The sequence below is a fragment of the Danio rerio genome, chromosome 7 (assembly GCF_049306965.1).
Source record: "Danio rerio strain Tuebingen ecotype United States chromosome 7, GRCz12tu, whole genome shotgun sequence".
Taxonomy (NCBI): Eukaryota; Metazoa; Chordata; class Actinopteri; order Cypriniformes; family Danionidae; genus Danio; species Danio rerio.
The window spans coordinates 79,279,497-79,304,876 of NC_133182.1; the positions used below are offsets into that span (position 1 = coordinate 79,279,497).

The following is a 25,380-nucleotide window of genomic DNA, read 5'->3' on the forward strand; positions in this document are numbered from 1 at the left end:
TCAGCCCCCAGTTTATTATTTATCCCCAATTTCTGTTTAGCGGAGAGCAGATTTCTCCATCACATTTCTAATCATAACAGTGTTAATAACTCATCTCTAATAACTGATTTATTTTCTCTGTCATGATGACAGTAAATAATATTAGACTAGATATTCTTCAAGACACTTCTATACAGCTTAAAGTGACATTTAAAGGCTTCACTAGGGTAATTAGGGTAACTAGGCAGGTTAGGGTAATTAGGCAAGTTATTGTATGATGATGGTTTGTTCTGTGGACTATCGGAAATATATATATGGCTTAAAGGGGTTTATAATTAGAGTAATAACTTGTCCTTAAAATGGTGTTTAAGTGTGCTTTCACATGTGTAGTTCTCTTCATTTGGTCTGGATCAAGGGTAATAAATGATCATTGTTGCATTTTCTGCCGTCTTTGGGTCGTTTTCACACCACACTGCTGGATTTGGTCCGAACCAGTTGAAACGAACCAAAATGCAGTCATGTGACAAAATCCACATCTCTCATTGGCCAGATGTTGTTGAATATATTTCCTAAACTGCTTATTGATTGGTCAGAATTCACATGCGGGAAAATGCCAATGAACTCCTGCAAGTAAACAAAACCGGCAGACACAACATGTGGCTTACTCTGGAGGGGCGACTGCGCTGCTGATTGTATCTGCTTTAGACAAACTGTACATTTCCAGAATGAAGCGCGGCTGCGGCTGGAAAACAGTGTTTATTGTGTCGCTCGTCACTTCAGGAGGAGGCGTGAATTCATTCAGCTAAACTGCGACATGCTCATCTTGCGGAAATATTACCAACAATCCATCAGGTAATGTTTTCCCCCCTCTCTCTCTCTCTCTCTCTCTCTCTCTCTCTCTCTCTCTCTCTCTCTCTGTTGGTAAAGCATGTCTACAAATATTTTTCCTTCATATCCCATAATGCACAGCGCATCGGCCTAGGGCAGCTGGATTAGTCCAAAAGGCGCAGTACTTTTTGCGGTTGGACCTGTTTTAGTACGGATCATATTCTCACCACAAATGAACCGCTCCAGGGTTCGTTTGAAAGCGTACTGAGAGCACCTCTTCAAGCAGGTCTCGGTACTCTTATTTGGTCCGCTTTTGATGCGCACTCGAGTACGATTGCTGCATTCACACCTGCCCAAACCAACCGCACCAAAAGGGGAAACAAACTCCAGTGCGATTCAATCGAACTAAATAAGGCAGGTGTGAAAGCACCCTATAAAACTAAAAATGTCTTTTATTCTAGCTGTAATAGGGTTTTTGATCTACTTTTGGTCAATTTTCAGAAATAAAGGTGCAGAGGCTGTACACTTCTGTAAATACACTTTAGGTTATTTTTTAAGTGACCAATATGAGCCTGTAGATATAAATGTGTGCCTTTTGAAAAGGTTTGAAGGTAAGATGATGTGTTCATGTAAGAAAAACACGTAATTCATCATATCAGACTTTTCCGTTTTGCTGAGGAAAACATTTAGATAAGCTGCAGATGTGAGTAAAGCTGATGTCTGATTAAAACCAGTGAGTGAGAGATGTTGCAATACAAGCGAAATCAACATATAACACTTCATTAAGAATTTGAGATATTCCTAAAGTTTCTCAGTAAAACCACAGTCAGAGCTGAGATAGGAGAGCCGAGATCAAACCAGCGGATACACTGGAAACCAGCAGCAGATAACAGAGCAGGAGACACAGGAGCAGAGCAGAACTCAGTCATCATTGGGGACGTTGTTCTGCCGTGAACACAGCGCTGTAGAAATCTCCTGAATATATCAAGGTAAGACAGAGCTGTTGTTAGTGTTTGACTGTAAGTCATTAAAGATGAACTGAATGTAACACAGACTAGAATGCAGGAATGTTTTCAGCCGGATGATTCTGACTTGTTGGACTTTTAGCTGCTGTTATGAGCTTTGTGTCTTCTGAAAGCTGCTCAGCATTTATTCAGCGCTCACACTTTACACTCACTCATGTGCTCGCGTGTGTTCACAGATGAGCATCACAGAGACAAACTGGGAAATGGATTACCCACTTAGATGGAAGTTGATACCTGAAGAGCTGGAGTATAAGATCAGATCCTGCATCTTCATGATCATCGGTGTGTCTGCAGGTCTACCAGCTCTTGTTTGGTCTGTCGGTGAACTGATTGAGCACAGAAGGAATGGACACCGTATTTCAGCCTTCATCATCCTCCTCCTCCTCACTGACTTCACTGAGCTTTTCTTGAGCCCCTATCTGCTCATTAAAGATCTCTTAGACGAGTTCATGTGTTATGTGGATTGGAGATGTTGGATGCTTTGGTATTCATGGTGGTCTCCAAGAGTGTGTGGTCTCCTCCTGAATCAGCTGGTGGCGCTAGAGGGGATTCTCTCAGTCAGATATCCGCTGTACACTGCTGCTGTTTTCTCCTCACGCTGCTTCATCATCTTCTACATACTTGTGCTTCTCTGTTTCATCATCAGTGGGTTTTTAGTTATGACAGGAATATATTACAAAGCATTTTCTCTTTCTGTCTTCCTCGTGTCTGCGATCATGTGGATAATCTCGTGTGGAGCTTCATGTTCAGCTGAGCGTCGCTCTCACACATCCAGGAAAGCAGATCCTCATATTGTGGTGATGTTCATATTCAGTCTGCTGGTGCTTTATGTGCATACTGCACTTTCCTTTACTTCACATTCAGGTGTGCTCAGTACTGTTATAAATTCTTCAGGGTTCCTGATGAGGTTGAGGCTGATCTCAGACCCTCTCCTGTGTGTGCTGGTCTGCAGGCAGAATCTCAGAGTTCAGACATCACCAAACCCTGAAGAAACCAGAGTAGCCTGAGCAGATCTGCCAGAATGTGATGTTTCTGTCGTGTTTCTCTGACTTATTTCAAGTCAATTAATGCATAAAGCACATCTGAAAACACTATTGAGGTGAAGTTGGTTTTATATTTGGATATTCAGACATCCTCCTGACTGTTCTTTGTTAATTCTAAATAGGGAAATCATATAAGCAGCCAATGACTATTAAAGTACAGCATTGATCACAGTCAAATAAAGTGTTAATGTTGTTTTTAAGTCATACCTGCATGCCATTTTAGGCCGAATATGAACGAATGTGCGAATATAAAACCAACTTTACCTCAATGAAAACACGAGTGTGCACCAAAGTGCTGTACAAGGCCAATGAGCGAAGAAACTAAACAACACATAATTAACAGACTGAACACATTAAACAACAACAACAAACACAATAACCAAATGCCACTCAATACAAACAAGTCTTCAACTGGGATTTAAAGGTTTAAATAAATATTTAAGTTTAGGTTTAACTTTATTTGTCCCCGAGAGGAAATTTGTCTTGGGCATAAAATGTGCTACAACATTGTCTAAACAGACAGTAAAAATAAATAAAACAAAACAATTAAGAACAAACAGTTAAGAACATACATTGTTTACAGAGTAAGACCGTATATAAATATAAATATATAAAACACCGAACCCAGTCAAGTGTTAGTGTACTGCAGGAGCAGTGTTATTGGTAGAGTTCAACAGTTTTATGGAGGTAGGAACAAACGAAAGCTTCAGTCTATTAGTTTTACACATTGGAATTCTCAGTCTTTTTCCTGATGGTAACAGCTGATATTCACTGAAAAGGGGATGTTTAGAATCAGTGCTAATACGTATTGCTCTTTTTATAGCCGCCTGTTCGTATAGAGTCTGGATGGGCTCATATTGTTTTATCCCTATAATTTTCATGGCTGTTTTTTGTATATGAACCAATTTATTTTTCAACTGAACAGACAGGTTTCCAAACCAGACTGTGATTCCATAGCGAATAAGACTCTCAAACATAGCTGAGAGAAAAACAAGCAAGATATGGCTACCCACCCCATACAATCTCAGCCTTCTTATATTAATTTCAGTATTAGCCTGTTTTAAAGGGCACCTAGGTTACCCATTTTTTTCAGATTTAATATAAGTCTTTTGCGTCTCTAGAATGTGTGTATAAAGTTTCAGATCAAAATACCCATCAGATTTTTCATTATACCTTTTACAAGATGCTGTTTTATACTGATTTCCAGCAGGGGGTGGTTTTGTCGTACTGCGCCTTTAAGACGAGTTTTTCCCGCCCACTGTTTCTACATGCCTCCTCCCTCAGCTGCGTCAGACAACAGACAGACTTAAAGGAAGAAGGTCTCACGTAGCGTTTGTGAGATACTACAGTAAAAACTAACCCTTACTAATCAGTATTGTGAAGTTGCATTGATGAGTCACACACAATATCGTTACGCGCACGCACACACGCACACACACGCAGACAGACAGAGCGCGCTTAGCTTAGTTAAGGCTAACCTCAAGTACTGTGTGGATCTCTGTTATGCTAATGCACAAAATAAACCTGATTTAACTTCCACAAACCGGGATTGAAGCGTCTTCTTTTATAATTGTTCTGACACGCGGCTGTGCTGATGAAGTAAAGCTGAAGTAAAACGCTGTAATTAATTACACACATACTCTGTTTTAAAACACTTTAAACATGTGAAACTCACTCTTAATCACATTTGATGATGATTGCTGATCCTGGCGAACAGAACAGACCTTTTATTCCCGGTTGCCTTGCGTATGTCTGCCTGGTCTTGTTGACATAGACACGCGACTACCGGAACATGTTAATGCGCGCAGCTGTCAATCAATTAAGTGGGCGGGGGAATCGCACATCTACGTAATGGTGCGATCGATTTGAAAACAGCTCCAATTGGCCGACCCTTTTTTTTGTAGTTAAATTGAAAAAAAAAAAAGCACTGGGTGTGTTCATATCCCCCCAGTATGACGGTCTATACACTATACCAACACACAGATCTGTCCAAACAGCTTGAAAAGTAGATTTTTTACCATAGGTGCCCTTTAATATTGAAGTACATCCTTGATTTATAATCATTATCCTGTAAACTATCATTATAATCATACTGTATGTTTCTCACTGTTTTTCTGATCCGAATAAAACACATTTCTGTCTTGACATTATTCAGACACTCATGCGGAGAGTAGTTTGGGTTCATCAACACTTTTATAGCTCGTACACTCATAAACCTCTTCATGGACTCCACATGTCATTCAGTCAATGTAAATGAATGCTTTTAGATGTGTTGGAGGTTTAAAATGCATTTATAGACTGTCAATTAAAGTGATAATTGAGTTAGCTTACTTGTGTGAGCTGTACTTCTTTCTTCTTCACGTGTTTTTGGAGGCTGAGTGGCTGTAATATTACAGAAGCTGTACAACGCCACCACCTGCTGGACAACAGTGAAAACGAGGAGAGACAGAAAATACCATCAATGGCTGGGAAGAGTTGAGGAAAAGTTGAGGAAATAGATTAACTTAATTAGTATTTAGGTACAATATCCGGCTCTTTTAATATATAACGTAATATCTAGGAAATGTAGAATTCCTGATATTCTTTCTTAGGTGATGCTGATAAACAGTAATGCAACTTCAATTAGAATCAACTTAAATCAATCGCCACTTAAAGAAATACAAGACAAAATGCCTCAACAAGTTAATGTTTATTTCATAAAGAATGTATTAGAGGGTTAAATGAATATTTGTCACCTGTTACAGTTGGAACAAAACTGCAGGAATGTGTCACAATCCCAGCAGGAATTAGACGTTAATATTAGGTAAGATTTAGGTCGTGATGTTGGGTGATCAAAATTCAACGTGTCTAAGGACAACGTTACTTTGATGTCCAATAACAATGTCAAGGGAGACACGATTGATAAGCAGTTAGCATTGTTGAATCACAGCAAGAAAGATGCTGGTTCAAGTCCCGGCTGGGTCAGTTGGCGTTTCTCTGTGGAAATATTTCATATGCTTAGGCCTAAACTTGACATGAACAGTAAACGTTACCTTTAAATCTGATTGGCTGACTGGAATGTTGTTCCAGGATCAACATAGATGTTAATGCAGGATCATGTCCAACTTGATGAAATCAGATTGTCGTACAATACACACATTTCTGAATCAACCAAATTAAAAATATTCACAATAAGCTGTTCTTATATGTGCCTATACTACACAGTATTTGTTCTATACACCATTTTTACCATTTACACCATAAATATCAAGCCATTTAGGTTGTCATTTACATTGCTTCCGCACACACTTACAGTATTTTCGGTTCATCAGATGCTTTGTATGTTTTTCAACATGCAGCTTTTGCCTCATTACAAATATACACACGTGTCTGTTGGTTTAAAAACTTGTCAAACTTCACAACATACACATTAAACTGACAATACATACATTTAAAGAGACCTTATGGCTCTTTGGGAGGCATTAAATACATGTTTAATCCGTATATCCAGCATTTTGCAATCTGACAAGCTATGAAATACTTTGTGATCAAAACTGCTCTGTTACGCTAACTTAAAAGCTACCCCATTTTCACAATAGGAGTCCTGCATGTTAGGTGGCACTATTAGTCACCTCACTACAAGAAAGTCACTGGTTCGAGTCCTGGCTGTGGCAGTTGGCATTTTTGTATGAAGTTTGCATGCTCTCTCAGTGTTGTAAGTGAATTGGGTTAAACTAAATTGGTCATAGCGTATGAATGAGAGAGTGTATCTGTGTTTCCTAGTATTGGGTTGTGGCTGGAAGGGCATCCGCTGCGTAAAACATATGCTGGAATAGTTGGTGGTTCATTCCACTGTGGCGACCCCTGATAAATAAGGGACAAAGTCGAAGGAAAATGATTGAGTAAGTTCTGCATTTTTCCGTAAGTGTATATTATAAGCTCAGATAAACATTATAAGAATATCATTGTTGTAATCTCAATAGGAAACCTTGTGGCCAATCAAACACTGCCTGGTGTGTGCATGTTAATAGATCGCTGGAGTTGGTTTTTATTGCCATTGTGTTTTTACACTCATGGGATTTGCATGAGATTGATGAAGCAATGTTTTCCAATAGTATCTGGATGCAGCCTTTATGATGCAAGCTGAGACTGCATCACTCAGCGATGCAATGTCAGACTCGATGCACTCAATTGAATGAGTGACGTCACTGTGACGGGTAGGGTTAGGGGTGGGGTTAGGTGAGCGCATTAAAAAGCATTGGATGCAGCTCAGATTGCACTGCACCGAGTCTGCAGCCAGACCCCTCTCATGTTTTCTGAGGTCATTTCCAAGTACTGAATATTATTCAGCAATGTCTAAGTATAGATTTGGCACCTGTATTAAACATTTCTACATTAAATGATCACGGTATGATCACGGTAACACTTGATTTTGATGGTCCTTTTGAGTATTAGCAGACTCTCTGCTTAATATCTGTTGATTCCATACCTGCCAACACTCCCGTTTTTCCCGGGAGTCTCCCGTATTGTTCTGTGTCCTGGAAAACTCCGGGTTCAGTGTGCACACCAAACCCAACGTGCAACCATCTTCATACCCACTCCCCCCTAAGGGTGTCACGATTTCTGAGACCCGTCGACAGAACTTTCCAGTGAGTTACGTTGACAACGTTCGTGTTGTTGACAAAAAACACAGTTTTGCAAGCTCTGCTATGTACGTATTAGGGTTCGTCCGATAGACAACACCGGCATCGCGATCCTCCGCCCGCCCCCGTTGCAAATCCGCTCGCGAAAAGTTCACACTCAGGCCCTGTTTACACTGTCTTTGTTTTTAAATTGCATTTTAGAACGACAACGATTTGACATCCACAGTGGCGTGTAGCATTTCTGAGCAGCCCTCCTTCCTCTCTACCTCTGAAAATGCACATCACGTGACCACACACACACAGACGCACACACAGCCATGCGCTCGAGACAGCAGGTCCAGGCAGTCAGAGGACTGCTTCAATCTTTCACTCACTTGTACTTCGTCATTTTAGCGAACACCTCAGATACTGTTGGCTGGTTCCTGTTGGTTGTGCGTCTTTTTTACCGACGCCATTATAACGACACAGATCACTGCCTATTCACGAGTCCCGCAGAAAAAGTGTTTGACAGGTGGTAATTATGTGTGTATCTTGCCTTTATTCATTTACTGTATGATTTGTTTATGCGTAAAACAAAGACCATGCAGGTCAGGTAGTTTAAACGGTAGGCTACTAATAATTAATTAGTTATTAATTAATTAATTATTCATAATCGAAAATCAAACCGTGACCTTAGAATCGAAAATGTAATCGAATTGAGGATTTGGAGGATCGTGACACCCTTACTCCACGCTCTTCAGTTCGTGCACACCTTTCCCCCGCTCTTCACTTTACGCACACCACCGGAGAAAATCTCCCGGACTTTACACTGCAAAAAATGCTTTTCTTGCTTAGATTTTTGGTCTTGTTTCTAGTCTAAATATCTAAAATGTCTTATATCAAGAAGCATTTTCTAGACAAGCAAAACATATTGTCTTGTTTTGATAAATAATATGCCAAAATTAGGTGAGTTTTTCCTTAAAACAAGCAAAATAATCTGCCAATGGGGTGAGCAAAATAATCTTGTTTTTTCTTTTGACGTAAGAATATTTTGCTGACCCCATTGGAAGATTATTTTGCTTGTTTTAAGGAAAAACTCACCTAATTTTGGCATATTATTTCTGAAAACAAGACTATATGTTTTTCTTGTCTAGAAAATGCTTCTTGATTTAGGAATTTTAAGATATTTGGACTAGAAACAAGACAAAAAATCTAAGTAAGAACAGCAATTTTTGCAGTGTATGATCCGAATGTTGGCAGGTATGGTCGATTCTGCTTCTTCAATAAACATTTAACTGACTATAAGAAACTTTTCAAGTACATGTAAGCTTACACTAACCCTAACCCCAACCTAACAGTCTACTTACAATCTAATGAAAATTAGTTGGCTTGTAGATGCAGTGTAGCTTAACAATCAACATAAAGTGTGACTATGACCACAATCAGCCCACCAGATCTACTCAGACTACTCTGCTTTCTTCAGGGTTTGGTGGTGTTTGAACACTGAAATTCTGCCTGCAGACCAGCACACACAGGAGAGGGTCTGAGATCAGCCTCAAACTCAACAAGAAGTGGGTTACAGATCCAAGGATAATAACGGGCAGATACAGCACTAGTAGAGTTAATATGAAAATCACCAAAATATGACGATCTGTTTTCCTGGAAGATAGCGAGTGACGTTCGGCAGAGCATGACGCTCCACAAGACATTATCCATGTGATCACGGACACGAGGAACACAAAAAAAGAAAACAAGAAGGCATTTCTTTCTCTAAAGCAAAACGAGATGCTAAGACAGAGTAACACAAGTATATAGAAGATTCTGGAACAAGATGAGGAGAAAGCAGCAGCCGTGTACAGCGGATATCTGACTGAGAGAATCCCCTCTAGCGCCACCAGCTGGTTCAGGAGGAGACCACAGACTCTTGCAGATGACCATAAAGACCAAACGATCCAACATGTCCAATCTGTGCAGCTCAGGAGCTCGTTTAAGACAAGTTTGATCAGTAAGTAGGGAGTCAAGAAAAGCTCAGTGAAGTCAGTGAGGAGGAGGAGGATGATGAAGACTGAAGTACGCTGTCCATTCCTTCTGAACTGGATTAATTCATTGAGAGACCAAGCAAGAGCTGGTATGCCTGCAAGCGCACCAGTGATGATGAAGATGGATAATCTGACCTTCATCTCCAGCAGTTCAGGTGAAAACATCTGAATAAAGGGAATCATCTGAAAATATAAGTGAGGATATAAGGCAGGGGTCACCAAACTTGCTCCTGGAGGTCTGGTGTCCTGCAGATTTTAGCTCCAACCCTAATCAAACACACCTGAACAAGCTAATCAAGGTCTTCCCTGCTGAAAAATCCAACTTAAACCAGCCTAGGCTAGTTGGCTGGTTTTAGCTGGTCGACCAGGCTGGTTTTAGAGGGGTTTTGGCCACTTCCAGGCTTGTCTCCAGCCATTTCCAGCCTGGTCTTAGCTGGTCAGGCTGGGAGATGACCAGCTAAAACCAGCTTGACCAGCCTAGTCAATCTGGGAGCCCAGCCAAAACCAGCTATATCCAGCTTAATCCAGGCTGGTTTAAGCTGGATTTGGCTGGTCATTTTCCAGCCTGACCAGCAAAGACCAGGCTGGAAATGGGTGGAAACAAGCCTGGAAAAACCCCTCTAAAACCAGCCTGCTCAACCAGCTAAAACCAGCCAACCAGCCTAGGCTGGTTTAAGCTGGATTTTTCAGCAGGGTTACTAGGTATACTTGAAACATCCAGGCAAGTGTGTTAAGGCAGGTTGGAGCTAAACCTTGCAGGCACACCAGCCCTCCAGGACCAAGACTGGAGACCCCTGATTTAAGGAAACAAACTGGTATCTCTGAATAAATGTTGAGCAACTTTAAAAGACTATAATGACAATTGAACACAAACTAGTCAGAATTATAGCGCTGAAAACATTTACGTCAAATCTAAAGACTTAAAATAAACAACCGTGTCTTACCTTAATATTTGTTGCGTAGACTTCTTTGACAAGAATTTCAGAGTTCAAGTCAGAAGACCATGTCTCATGTTGGTTGATTTCTTCTCTGGTTCTGAGTCTTTCTCTTCTTCCTTTTTTTCTATGTCTTCCTGTTTCTGGTTTTTGGTCTTATCTAAAATGTGCTGATGTGATCAATATCTGAGCCCTCCCTGTCATTTTACCAAGAAGTGTGGAAATGTTTAACCACAATCTTTCAAAAACTAGCATCATTTCAGTGGCAGATTTGTACCTTTCAGCACCTCTAGAACTTTGTTAAATGTAGTAATATTGTAAATAAAATTCTACTAAACTTTTGCTGGTCTAAGAAGTATGACCACATTAGACCAGTTCTGTCAACATTGCATTGGCTTCATATTAAACATTATATACGATTGAATTATCTGCTGGTTTGATCGAAGCTCCCATATCTGAGCTCTGACTTTGGTTTTAACAAGAAGAGCAATAATCTTTCATCACTGTGCTTCTGACAAGTATCTTCAATAATACAACATTTCTTTGATTTTTAAAACACACTGTAGACTGCTTAAAGAGCCCCTATTATGGGTTTTTGAAAATGCCCCATCCATGTAGTGTGTAACACAGCTCTAAGTGAAGTGAAGTATCCAGCTAAGGCTTAAATCTGTTAGTGTAAAATGTTTAAAACTGTTGATTCATCTATAAAAGAGTCGACTCATAGTGCTTCAAACGAGTCGCCTTGATACCGAGTCATTAGGTGTTTCGCCATGACGTACGAACGAAACCAAGTTATTCACGTGCACGCGCAAACCTGGGAGATTTCAAACCTGCGGCCCCGCCCTCTAACACACAAACCCCCACATACACACACACAAACATGCCGGTGGATTGAAGTCAAACTGCAGATGGATATTATCGAGTCTCTACCCAAAGATGAACCCTCAGCATTACAACCAAGCAGTTGGAAACTACTGGAAACTACATGCTACAAAGAATACTTCATCTGCGTTTGTTAAAGGAAGGATCAGTAAAGAGTAACTTACTGATGGACGTCAGGATGGGTTTCTTCCATTTCTCAAGTGTAAGTACTTGCGATTTAAGTTGTTGCCTCGTTGACTCGAGCTTGCAAATGTGTTAGTTGTGATTTGTTACTTGTAACCGCGTGTACTGTATCAGGTTAACTCGCTATGTTCTCTTATCGCGTGGAAAGCCACGTTAAAAACACGACGCGTGCTGCTTTGTTTACGGAGCGGTAGTGTGTGTGTGTGTGCGTGTGCACGATCTGTCGTCCAGAGGTGTGTGTGTGTGTGTGTTTGTGTGTGTGTGTGTGTGCGCGTTGTCGTCCGGAGGAGGGTTAAGTGTTTGTGTGTGTGTGTGTGCGCACGTTGTCGTCCGGAGGAGGGTTAAGTGTTTGTGTGTGTGTGTGTGCGCTCGCATGCAAGGACGAGGGCAATATGTATATGTGTGTGTCTGTGAAAAGAGCAGAGTGAGACAAGCTAGAAGATCTCCTCAACTGTTTTTGGAGTTTTTGCTCAATAAAATAGTCGTTGGTATTTTCAAGTCCATCGTCTGTATTTACATTGACCCACTGGCAGCTAAAATCCACGCCTACACTATGGAGCGCGTATGAACTGTGACTACGTTTATATTGCTGATTAGCTATTGGGCATTTCACTCTCTGACTGAAGGCAGTCGACCAATCGCAACAGACTGTCATTGGTCCAATCAGCGCAGATTGGCTTCGCGCTAAGGAGGGGTTTGGGAACAAATGAATCACTGGACGATTCATACAGGAGTCGCTGGGATAATCAGGTAAAAATAAATGCAGATTATAAGACCAGGAAAGTGTTTTGACCTTGCATGCATATTAGACTGTTGCTGGAGACCCTTACAATCAAGATATGACCCTATTTCATGTATAATATGGGCTCTTTAATAGCTTTATTCTTAAATATGCCGTTTTTATACGGGGTACTAAGTAAAATCAAAAAGCAAAACAGCTTTAAATTTTCCATTTACAGTTTCAAAAAGGAACACAGTTTTAACACCTTTACTAAAAGACAGGAAACTCAACTCAGCCCCTAAATATGCATCGTATCAAAGCTACATCTAGATCGAGAGATGAAGCTGAAAGAAGAGATATACACTTTTTTTTTTATTAATTGTATTTTATTGGATTTTTCAAGAACAACCACAAAGACACACATACATATATATACACACATACACAAACACACACAACACTAGGCACTGTCTCGGACAAATCCCATACAATGAGTCAATGAACAAATAGCAATGACATCCCAGTTTAGCAACAGAAAATAGAATAAAGAAGTAAAATGAAATAATTAAATATGTAAAATAAGTAAATTAAGTCTCTGAAGTATCCTCAGAGGTTGAGTGGCTGGTTTGCTCATCCAGATAGTTTAGAAATAAACCCCAAACACCGAAAAATTTGTCAATAGAGTGAGTCCTCAGAGATCTCAGTCTTTCAATCTGTATTCCCGAAGTCATGTCTGCTATCCACATTTGAAATGTAGGAGGTGAAGATGACTTCCAATGTCGGAGCAAAAGCCTTTTGGCCACAATCATACCTAAAGACAAAGACTGCTGGAGGCCATGTGGGAAATGAGTAATGTGTTGTGAATATCCAAAAATAGCACGTTCTGCATCAGGTGGTAAAGATTTGCCATAAGCTTTAGAGTACCAATCGAATATGCTTGACCAACATGTATATAACAAAGGGCAGAACCAGAAAGCATGGGAAGTTGTGTCTTCTGTCACTTTGCACCTGTCACATAATGGTGATATGGAGGGAAAAACCTTATGCAACCTGGCTTTAGTATCATGTAACCGATGGATAACCTTAAATTGGACCAATTGAAGTCTACTGTTCACCGAACAGGACCGTATCATCTCCAGGCATTTATCCCATGTGTATGCAGAAATTTCAGACCCTTTCTCCCAGGCAGCTTTGAACCTTTCAGTGGAAGCTACACCATAGCTATCGAATAAACCAACAAATTTAGAGACAAGATGCCTGGAATTTGGAGGGTCTAAAAAGACATCAAAAAAAGCATGCTTCTCAAGAGGCAGTGGCGCCCCCAGAAAATTTTCTTAGGGGTGGCCAGAAGAGGCCGCACCAAATCTTGGGGTGGCACACAAAAAAAAAAAAAAATTAGTATAATGTTATATTTTTGTTTTTGGTAAATGAAATAATGTAGTTTTTATTCATTTAAATAATCCTTCTTGAAATATTGCAATTTATTCCTTGAAATAATTTAGGAAGTACATGTGCAAACCAAATAAAACCTATGTTCAGTATAAAAACACTTTTCATATAAAACGTATAATATTTATATAAATAAGTATAATAAATAATATTTATGTTACAATAGGGTGGAGTGACAGAGAAAACTGGAGGTAAGATCCACAATGCAGTTTTATTCAGCGTTAGGCAAGCAATGATCAAACAGTTACAAACGGGTCTATTCAGGCAGTCCAGAATCGTAGTCGTATAAACAGGCAATAGGTCGTAAGGCAGGCATCTAAACAGGATAACAAGGATGAACAAGGCTAGGGTCTAAATACGGAGATGAACAAGACAGGGAGAAATGCGTTGTGATGTCACTAGCTGTAAACAAGATGGGTGAAAAACTGGATGGGGGAATGAGTGGCTTATGAAGGGTGTCTAATCAGTCTCTGAACAAGGATCAGCTGGTGAGAATGTAATCAGTCTTGATGAGTGAGCATGTGTGAGTGTGACCGGAGAGCATGTATGCATATGTAGTCCAGGGGAAGGCGGAAGTGTAGTCCATGGTGTTCGTGTGAGAACCAGCGTTCTCTGGAGAGCGATCGCTGGTTGTGTGACAATTAACTTATTCTTTCATATTTGTTAACTAATGCATTAAATAACTCTTTAAATGTAACTATGAGAAAGAATATTAATTAAAAGTGCAGCTTGATTGACATTAACTTCTCAGTTTATCTTTATGTCATGACTTTACTTGGATGGACACATTATTATTATTATTGACTCTTTCTTAAAAACTTGAACTCCTGTCTTTAAAATGATTATTATGATTTAGACAGTATTGCTTTTCAATGTAAATATGCACCTAACGGATGTGCAAGACCTTTACATTTACGCACAGGAGTTAATGCTATTTATTGGACCCTTTAAGTGCAAACATGCAGCATTTGAAAAGGTATTTTGCACTTTTATTTCTGAGCATGCAGAGATACAGTGTATTTCATTTATATAAATAGTCCATTAAAGTTATTTACAACACAAAAAGGCAACTAATAATTACATTAATAGAATAAATAAATAAATAAATGTTTAAAATCCCATCTATTATCAACTGGCTAGAATTTCAAGAATGTAATAGACGTGAAGAGCTCTTGTGTTTATATGCCAGGTCAGATTAAATGCAGATTGTTACACTGACAAGTTACTTAACTGGATGTTAACAAGAAACATGCAAAATAATTCAATATTTATTTATTCATAATACATATTTGAGGGGGAAAACATTCACATTTGTGTTTGTACACACTGCTAATGTAGTTCATGGATGTCTCATATGTTTTAAGTGGACATCATTTTAAACATTTATTAATTTAAGCAAATGCAAGTTACTTCCTAAAAGCAGCTAGAGTTACTTTTAACAGTGAAATATACATTAAAAACACATGTATAAACAATCATTTAAGTCAAATGTTTAGTACTTAAAGCAGTGCATTACATTTATGATGTTAAAGCTGTTTTATTATCAAACTTTATTAATTTACAGTCTAAAGGCTATCATGACAGTATATTCGAATGTTAAACATTCAATCAGCATTACTGTGAAAGCATCAGCTCATTTCAGATCTACTCAGGCTGAACTGAAGTCTCTTCAGGGTTTGGTGATGTCTGAACTCTGAGACTCTGCCTGCAGACCAGCACACACAGGAGAGGGTCTGAGATCAGTCTCAACCTCACCAGGAGCCAAGGAATATGTGAAAGAGTCACTTTATAACCTGAAGGTAAAGTAATGACACAAAAGAAGAGCATCAGCAGATTAAATACGAAAACCACCACAATATGAGGATCTGCTTTCCTGGATGTGTGAGAGCGACGCTCCGCTGAACATGAAGCTCCACAAGAGATTATCCACGTGATCACGGACACGATGAACACAGAAAGAGGAAATATATAGTGATATACTTCTGTCACACTTAAATAAAACCAAAAAAAATCACAGATGATGATACAGAGAAGCACAAGTGCGTAGAAGAGTCTGAACCAGCGTGAGGAGAAAACAGCAGCAGTGTACAGCGGATATCTGACTGAGAGAATCCCCTCTAGCGCCACCAGCTGATTCAGGAGGACACCACAGTCTGTTGAAGACCAACTTAAGGACTGAAAAACCCAGCATGTCCAATCCACATTCTCTGAAAGCTCATCTAAGAGATCTTTGATCAGCATGCAGGGACTCAAGAAAACCTCAGTGAAGTCAGTGAGGAGGAGGAGGATGATGAAGACTGAAATACGGTGTCCATTCCTTCTGTGCTCAATCAGTTCACCGACAGCCCAAAAAAGAGCTGGAAGACCTGCAGACACACCGATGATGCTGAAGATGCAGGATCTGATCTTTATATCCAGCTCTTCAGGTTTAAACCTCCATCTAAATGAGTAATCTAAATGCCAGTAGCTGCCTGTGTTGTTCATCTGTGAACACACAAGTATGTAAGATGAACATAATCTACACTGAATAAATGCTGAGCAGCAGTATAAAGGGATGTCTAGAGGTGAAGATAGCCTCTCTCTCTTACCTCGATATGTTCTGGAGATGTTTATTGTTTGACTTCTTCTCTCGGTCTGCCTGTGCTCTGCTTTTTCTTCCTCTTTTTCTTCTGCTGGTTTCTGGGTGTTGATTTATCTGCGGGTTTGATCTCAGCTCAGATATATGAGCTCTGACTGTGGTTTCAGTGAGAAGCATGACTTTTTGCCTCAAAGCGTAATGTGTAAAAGTAAATAAACACATTAAGAATTAAATGTGAAATTTCCTGCAGCTTAGGCTCTTATTTATGAGGCCACAGCGGAATGAACCACCAACTATTCCAGTATATGTTTTAAAACAGCACCCTTCCAGCCGCCACCCATTACTTGGAAACATCCACACACACACACACACACACACACACACACACACACACACACACACACACACACACACTATGGACAATTTAGTTGATCAGTTCCCCTATAGCGCATGTGTTTGGACTGTGGGGGAAACAGGAGCACCCAGAGGAAACCCACACTGACACAGGGGAGAACATGCAAACTCCACACAGAAACGCCAACTGACCCAGCCAGCACTCGAATCAGCAACTTTCTTGCTGTGAGGCGACCACCGAGCCACCATGCCTCATATATACTGGTGTAATTTGTAATTCTTGTGAGAATTAAAGCCCAGTAGGAGCTGGAGATGAGATCTGTGACCACACTGAGCTCAAATTGGCCAATAAATGTAACAAGCAGACACCAGAGGAAGAGCACATTCTCACCCACAAGCAGCGATAGTGTCTGAACCACAGTCAAGAGCCCTGCGCATTACAGTTCACCAGATCAGCTAATCTATAATACAGCCAGGCTTTGGCACATATTTAACAACTAACATTCAAACTAGCAATATTTACATTGCGACTGATTAGTATTCTGTTCACACCAGATTTAAAGACATAATTTATAATATTAATTATGTGCTTTGGTAAATTCATGTCAAGAAAAGTATAGTGGCCACGCTTGAGCAAGTTACCTTTAAAATGTGTGTCAACAGAACACACTGAAAATAAACAAGAGATCTACCAATTCAGCCTATAACACAAATATAAGTTAAAAACAGAACATTAGTAAATAAAAATAACTGATTATAACAGTAATAAAATAACAGATTATCAAGAAATTGTTTTTATATTTGGATAATAAGGAGTGGGCATCATGGTGACTGTAGCGCGCAGTCTGACACAAAGGGATCCATTTGTAGTACTTTATTAAACACAGTTTAATAATAAACACACAGTACACACTGGTGTATGAACTCACATGAATCACAGGCTTATAAGGTCGATAGGCAGGCGGCTGGCATTCGTATGTAACAGTAGCAGGCATGGGTCAGGGGTAGGCAGCGAGAATCAAGATTGGTAAAACAGTCAGATATACAAGGCAGGCGACAGGCAAGACAAGGTTGAGGACAATCCACGTTGGCAACAGAAGGTCAGGCAAGAATAAATAACACTCAGTAATGTCAGCAGGGCAGAACAACACTTCGCAATGAAGCGAGAGCGAGAGCTGCTTTTATTTGTGTGTGTGAGCTGGGGAAACGAGTATCAGATGCAGTGTAATCAGCTGCCCGAATGGGTTTGTGGGTGATATAGTGTTCAATAGTCCGGTGATGGAGACCTCTGCTGGCCAGCGAGAGGAATGACTGGGATCGAGTCGATGACAGTGACGCAGTGAGTAGCACAATCTACCGCCAACAGTTGACTTTGACATTCTAGGAATAATCCATTGTCCGTAGTGGAGGTGAGGATCTGTAATACACCAGGAGCTCCTCAAATACTGGGCAGCTCAGTCGTTCAGGGCTTTGTAGGTATAAGATCTTCATTTATGCAATGTTTAATAGGGAGTCAATGCAATAGTGGAAGATCTGGAGTAATACGATCATACTTATTTGTTCTAGAAAGACTCTAGCAGCTGCATTTTGAGTTTGTTAATTAGGCCTGCAGAGCAAACAAATAATAATGCATTACAGTAATCTAACTGAGAGGTCATTAAAGCATGAATACGCTTTTCCTGCATTAGACATTGATAGCATGTGTTGAAGTTTGACAACATTTTAAAGATGAAAAAATGCAGCCTTACAAATCTGGCTGAAGATCAAGATCTCATCCTTACTGGTCGGGTCCAGGATTAGGTTGACCTCAGGGTAAGGAGAAACAGACTAACATGAGTGTAGATGCCGTTATATCCATCCTGGTTGATTGAACCTCAAGTTCCACTTTGGTCCTCCAAAACCTTTGTACCTCCCCATCTCTGCAGCTCCACTTCTCAAAAATAAAGATTTTAATTGTCATGACTGATCACTCAATGTAACCAGGAAGTCGGGTTACAACGGACTGAGGATCCACATGCTTTACTTAGAATTGTCAGACAGGCAATGGTCAATCACAGGAGCAAACAGGAACATACAGGGCAATACAGAAGTGTAGTCAAGTCACAGTCAAATGGTCGATTCAAACAACAGAAAATAATAAACAAGGCAAAGGGTCAAGGAACACGGACAGACTAGACTAGGAAACGCTTCATAGCGTAGCAATAACAAGACTCAGCAATGTGTGAGGGAATGTGAGCAGTGTATATAGTCAGTGCAATCAGTCTTTGATCAGCCTCCAGCTGTGTGTGTGTAATCATCGGTGATCGGAAACAGGTGTGTGTGAGGTGTGTGATAGGAGTTGTAGTTCATAAGGTGACAGAATTGTAGTTCAGGTGAATCCGGGATCACTGGTGATTGTGACATTTATAAAGACAAGAGATGATTTAAGATAATAATGAGGTTTTATTATCAAAGTGTCTTCAGTAAGAGCATGAAAACAGAAAAGCAGATATTTTAATAAAGTCGAGAACCAACAAATAATAAACACATTAGAGAATATAAATCCATTACATGCACATGCAGATCATTATTTGTAGAGGGAATTAAAGATTACTTTAAGATGATCATATAGCACACAAACAAACAGACTATACACTGACACATTAAATTAAACATTTATGCTGCATTTATACATGTTGATTACAGGTACTGTTTAATTCATTTAATTAATTACATTTTATACAATCTATTTATTGAAATGAGCTAATAATATACTTTCCAGCTGTACTGGTTATTATGACAGCAAATGCTTTTTACTGATGTTAATAAACTGAGATTTATAGTCTACATATAATGACAACCAGTTCATCCAACCAGATCTACTTAAACTGCTCTGGTCTCTTGAGGGTTTTGTGTTGTTTAAAGTCTGGGATTCTGTCTGCAGACCAGCACACACAGGAGAGGGTCTGAGATCAGCCTCACACTCACCAGGAGCCAAGGAGTATAAGAAATAGAAATAAGCTCAAATGAAGTCTTCCAATGCTCTAAAAATAAATAAATAAAATATATGGCAGATAAAACACCAGCAGAGTGAGTTAGAAAATAACCCAAATATGAGGATCTGTTTCACTGTGTGTGCGAGAGTAACGTTCTGGAGAATCTGAGACTCCACATATTATCCATGTTGCCACAGAAACAAAGAACATAAAAAGGATACAAGTCATATATTTCATTTAATAAAATATGTAGAAGAGTCTGAAGCAGCGTGAGGAGAAAACAGCAGCAGTGTACAGCGGACATCTGACTGAGAGAATCCCCTCTAGCGCCACCAGCTGATTCAGGAGGAGACCACACACTCTTGAAGACCACCATAAAGACTGAAAAACCTGACTAGTCCAATCTGAATTAGACAATATTAATAAATTAGACAATCTGAATAAATGCTGAGCAGCTTTCAGAAGACACAAAGCTCATAACAGCAGCTAAAAGTCCAACAAGTCAGAATCATCCGGCTGAAAACATTCCTGCATTCTAGTCTGTGTTACATTCAGTTCATCTTTAATGACTTACAGTCAAACACTAACAACAGCTCTGTCTTACCTTGATATATTCAGGAGATTTCTACAGCGCTGTGTTCACGGCAGAACAACGTCCCCAATGATGACTGAGTTCTGCTCTGCTCCTGTGTCTTCTGCTCTGTTATCTGCTGCTGGTGGTGCTCTGGTTGTTGGTTTATCTGCTGGTTTGATCTCAGCTCTCATATCAGAGCTCTGAGTAGTATTTACTGATAATATTCTGTAAAGCTTAAAATTATTAAGAAAAGAGACTGATGTAAAGTAAATTTGTACTGTATGCACCTCTTTAAATGTAATGTGATGAAAATGTCAGGTTTATGGTTAGTCCATGGTTATTATGGTGAATAGGTCAGCAATAACCAATAACAAGCCATGAGTCAGACTTGTTTCCAGCGTATGTTAGACTTGTCTGGGTTCACTATAAAATGTCATATGAAATTAATAATCAAGCAAACGATTTCCCAAAGTAGAGCTTTATGTCTAGCAATGCCCCTACTCTTACCAATAGTCAAGAGCTTTAGGTTGTGACTGAAAGAACAAGATCTTGGATTCAAGAGGCTGAAATTAGCTGTCAGCGTAATCTGTCAATTTTTAGTGGTTGCCGCATCCAGGACAAGTACAGGTAAGAACTTTCTGACCCTTATTATACAAGACATTTTTTTCCTATTGTATAACAGGTTTTTTTTTTTTACCTGTACATGCTCCCTCTGAGCCAAATAATGAGATAGAACCAAATCTCCTACCACAGCTCTGCTGATGACCCTCAGATCTACATAGCCTTACTGCAGGGATGTGCAAACTTGGTCCTGGAGGGTCAGTGTCCAGCTAAGTTGACTCCAACTTGTTTTAACCCACCTACAAGGAAGTTTCTAGTGTATCTAGTAAGAGCTTAGCTGGTTTAGCTGGTTCAGGTGGGTTTGATTAGGGTTGGAGCTAAACTTTCTAGGACACCGGCCCTCCAGGACCGAGTTTGGACACCCTTGCCTTACTGCCTAATGACTACAGCCGCATTGACACCCTCTGCCAGTGCATTGATGAAATGAGCAATTGGATGTGGCAAAACATTCTTCAGTTAAACAAAGAGAAAACTGAAATGATTGTGTTTGGGAATAGAGATGAGGTTCTCAAGGTGAATGCGTACCTTGGCTCTAGGGATCAAACACAAAAAATAAGGTCAAAAATCTTGGTGTGACTCTGGAGTCAGATCTGAGTTTCAACAGTCATGTCAAAGCAGTCAGTAAATCAGCATACTATACATTCTCAGACATAAAGGTACAGGAGCTGTCACTGGAGCAGTACATTTTCAAAAGATACATATTTGTACCCAAAGAGTCTACAGTGGTACCTCAAAGGTGCATATTAGTGCCCAATTGTATACGTAAAAAGTACCTTTAAGGTACCATTATGGACCCTTTAGGTACAAATATGTACTGTTTGAAAAGGTACTGCCTCAGAGACAGCTCCTGTACCTTTATTTCTGAGAGTGTATCATCTCAAAAACACTGTAAGAATTAGATGCTTTGTTTCCAGTGAGGGCTTAGAGAAACTTAATGCTTTTATCAGCAGCAGGGTGGATTACTGTAATGGACTCCTCACTGGCCTTCTCAAAACACAGTCAGATAGTTGCAGCTCATCCAGAACGCTGCAGCCAGAATTCTGACCAGAACCAGGAAATCAGAGCACATCTCACCTGTCCTCAGGTCTTTACACTGGCTGCCAGTTACATTCAGAGTAGAGTTTAAAGTATTATTACTGTTCTATAAATCACTAAATGGCCTAGGAGCTCAATCCATTACAAATATGCTGACTGAATACAAACCTAAGATCACTCAAATATTTACGATCATATAAACTACACTCTCAGAAATAAAGGTAAAAGAGCTGTCACTGGGGTGACACTTTTTTAAAAGGTACACATTCGTACTTAAAGGGTCTATATTGGTATCTCAAAAGTATATATTAGCACCTAAAAAACTTAAGAGGAACACTTTTTATGTTTTAGGTACTAACATCTACCCTTGAGGTATTAATATGTAACCTTTTGGTACAAATGTGTACCTTTTGGACAGGTACCACCCCAGTGACAACTCGCGTACCTTTATTTCTGAGAATGTAGAAATTCCAAGAGGTTAGTAAAAGCAAGTTGAATCAGCGTTTAACTACAGCATCCCCCGCTGCTGGAATCAGCTTCCAAAAAGGATCAGATGTGCTCAAATTCAAATCAGGACTGAACACACTTCTGTTTAGCTGTGCCTTTCCTGAATGAGCTGTGTGCTACTTCCCACAAAGGTCACACTATGATGTCTGTCTTTTCTTTTTCATTGTTTTATAACCTGATTAACACATTTTAATCTCTTTTGAATCACTTTTATTGTTTGTTTTTATGTTCTAATGCTTGCCTCTTTTATTCCTGTTTATCTAAAGCCCCTTGAAATGCCACTGTATATGAAATGTGCCTTAGAAATAAACTTTCCTTGCCTTGATTTCTTTACCTTGGTTTTTGTTTTGTGGATTCAGTTAATAAAATGCGAGCTAAGTTTAAAATGATATTAATGTAAGAACAGTGCCTCAGAAAAGCAAATGCATTCATTTATATCTAATATACTGCAGTTGCTACAATCTGCAATGCTATGAAGTCTAAAGTACAGAGTTCAGTGTTTATTTCAGGCCACTGAGAAATGAAGCAGCTGTAATCTGCCACTACAGCATTTATGATCATATCGTAAATTAATAATAACAGTAGTGATAAACCAAGTTAATATTAGCTAAGGTAGGTAATAACTAAGTGCAAAGGTAACAAAGAAAGTCACAATCAAATATAACACTGTCTGCCATTGGCTAAATTCCCCATCACATGTGAATCTCTGAAAATAATCATATAAAAGCATCAGATTAGTGTCATTTAAACACAGACTTCAGTAATCTACAGTACACTTTAGGAAAACATTAAGAATGAAGCTTACAGGAGTAATTCTTCTGCTGCTTCTGCACACAAGTCCTATATTCGCCAAGAATGCAATAGATAACAACTTAGTAGACACTGTTCAACAGTTGACCTGTCCTTTAAGGATGTGCACAGAACTAATGAAGGATATTGGAGCATTACAGGAGAAATTAAAGGCCACAGAGAGTCGACTCCAAACTCTTGAATCAAGAGTCGCTAACAGTGAATCTCAGATCGAAGACATCAAAGGTAAGGTCTATGGCAGGGGCGCCCAAACTTGGTCCTGGAGGGCCGGTGTCTTGCATATTTTAGTTCCAATCCCAATTAGACACACCTGAACAAGCCTATCAAGCTCTCTCTAGGTGTTGTAGAAACTTCCAGATAGGTGTGTTGAAGAAAGTTGGAGCTAAACTATGCAGGACACCAGCGTTCCTGGACTAAGTTTGGAGTCTATTGTTTATGAGAATTATATGATTTAACATTGCATTATGTTTATTATGTGTGAATGTATGTTCTTCAGACACTCCAAAAGTGGCGTTTTCAGCTGCATTAGGGTCAGATGGTTACATTGGACCTTTTGACACAGATTCAACATTGGTCTACAGAGAAGTCTACATTAATATTGGTGATGCCTACAACAAGGATACAGGTAATCTACATTCTGTGTCATTCTGAAATAATCACAAATAGGCAACACAGTGGTGCAGTAGGTAGTGCTGTCGCCTCACAGCAAGAAGGTCACTGGTTTGAGCCTCGGCTGGGTCAGTTGGCATTTCTGTGTGGAGTTTGCATGTTCTCCCTGTATTCATGTGGGTTTCCTTCCGGTACTCCGGTTTTCCACACAGTCCAAACACATGCGGTACAGGTGAATTGGGTAAGCTAAATTGTCCGTAGTATATGAGTCTGAACAAGTACTATGAATGTATGGATGTTTCCCCTGAGATGGGTTGCAGCTGGAAGGGCATCCGCAGCATAAAAACTTGCTGGATAAATTGGCAGTTCATTCCGCTGTGGCGACCCCAGATTAATAAAGGGACTAAACCGAAAAGAAAATGAATGAATGAATAAATCACATGTACAACAGTTAACTGGGGATCTGTTTTACTCTTTAACAGGAATTTTCACAGCACCAGTAAAAGGAGTGTACTACTTCAGTTTCTTCTATCATTGTGGAACTAAGTTCAGAACAGAGCTGACTTTGTATAGAAATGGAAATCCTGAAGCAGTAACAAAACATAACTGGATTGATTTAATTTTAACACGGAATGGAGGTAATGGATTAACGCTGCTGTTGGAGAAAGCTGATCAAGTCTATATTGTGCTTAGCAAAGGCACATATGTCTGGGATGGAAACAGTATCACTACGTTTAGTGGATTTCTTATTAACGCCATGTAAGTTAAATACAATATGCGAATAAACAATGCAGTTCACTAGAAAAATCTGTTTATTACTTCACTGCCACAAAAACTAATGCAGTTCTTGAATGTTGTAAATAAAACTTTGCGACATCAAAACAACCAGCCTCAATTTATTTTGTTGGTCAGTACAACATTTACATTTAAGAATTTAAGCAATTTATGTACTTAATTCTAACTTAAATTAATTTTAATAGAATAACAACCTGACAAAAGTGACTAACCATTAAAACTTTTCTAAACATCAGCAAAATATTTAAATCACACCACACATCTTATTTCTTACAAAACCAGTGCGTGTATAATGGTGCAATAATATGTAAATTAAACATTATCATGATCTAATGAAGAAATAACTTTACATATTGAATTTACATTTAGTTAGAAAAGGGTGAACTGTAACCAGTGTGTGGATGCAAGGCATGATGGTATGTGTAGTCCAGGAGGATAAGACGGGCAGGTGGAGTGCTCTCCAGTGGCCAACGAGGGAAATCCTGCTGGTTATCACAACAATATCCAAATAACCAAGTGCAACAGGTCAGTTTTACTCAACTATGCTCAATCTGAAAACTTAGTCCCGCGGACGTTTCTGGAGACCGCGAGATATGTAGCCGGAGGTACGTATGGCTGCATTTAATTTTGTAAGCGAACGCTATGGGGCAGTATGACGCCGTTCCTTTTCCCGATTACCGGTTGACCGCTCACCTCCTTGTGGAGGGCTTTTCCGCAACAATCTGTTTGTCCAGTTAGCTCGTCATGTACGTTGGTGGACTTGAGACTCAAAGAGGAGTTGACCTTGACGATCAGGTTTGAGTCCGGGAAACAGCGGTTTCAGAAATCAGGTATTAC

At 39.6% G+C, this 25,380-nt stretch overlaps 1 protein-coding gene and 1 long non-coding RNA gene across 3 annotated transcripts; one reads left to right on the forward strand and one right to left on the reverse strand.

Annotated features, from left to right (window-relative positions):
• Positions 1–5,238, reverse strand: LOC141375220 (uncharacterized). Of its 2 annotated transcripts, none has more exons than XR_012382908.1 (3): positions 5,207–5,238; positions 2,067–2,816; positions 1–1,782 (listed from the first exon to the last, which is right to left on the reverse strand). It is a non-coding gene; the product is annotated as an uncharacterized lncRNA (long non-coding RNA). The 2 variants fall into 2 exon arrangements; XR_012382909.1 differs by having other exon boundaries at positions 203–1,782; positions 2,067–2,989.
• Positions 5,239–22,700: 17,462 nt separating this feature from the next.
• Positions 22,701–24,633, forward strand: si:ch211-142d6.2. Its single transcript, XM_001334192.8, has 3 exons — positions 22,701–23,364; positions 23,636–23,764; positions 24,231–24,633. The coding sequence occupies exons 1-3, from the start codon at positions 23,124–23,126 to the stop codon at positions 24,509–24,511; spliced, it is 651 nt and encodes a 216-aa protein (XP_001334228.3). The 5' UTR covers positions 22,701–23,123; the 3' UTR covers positions 24,512–24,633.
• Positions 24,634–25,380: the final 747 nt, after the last annotated feature.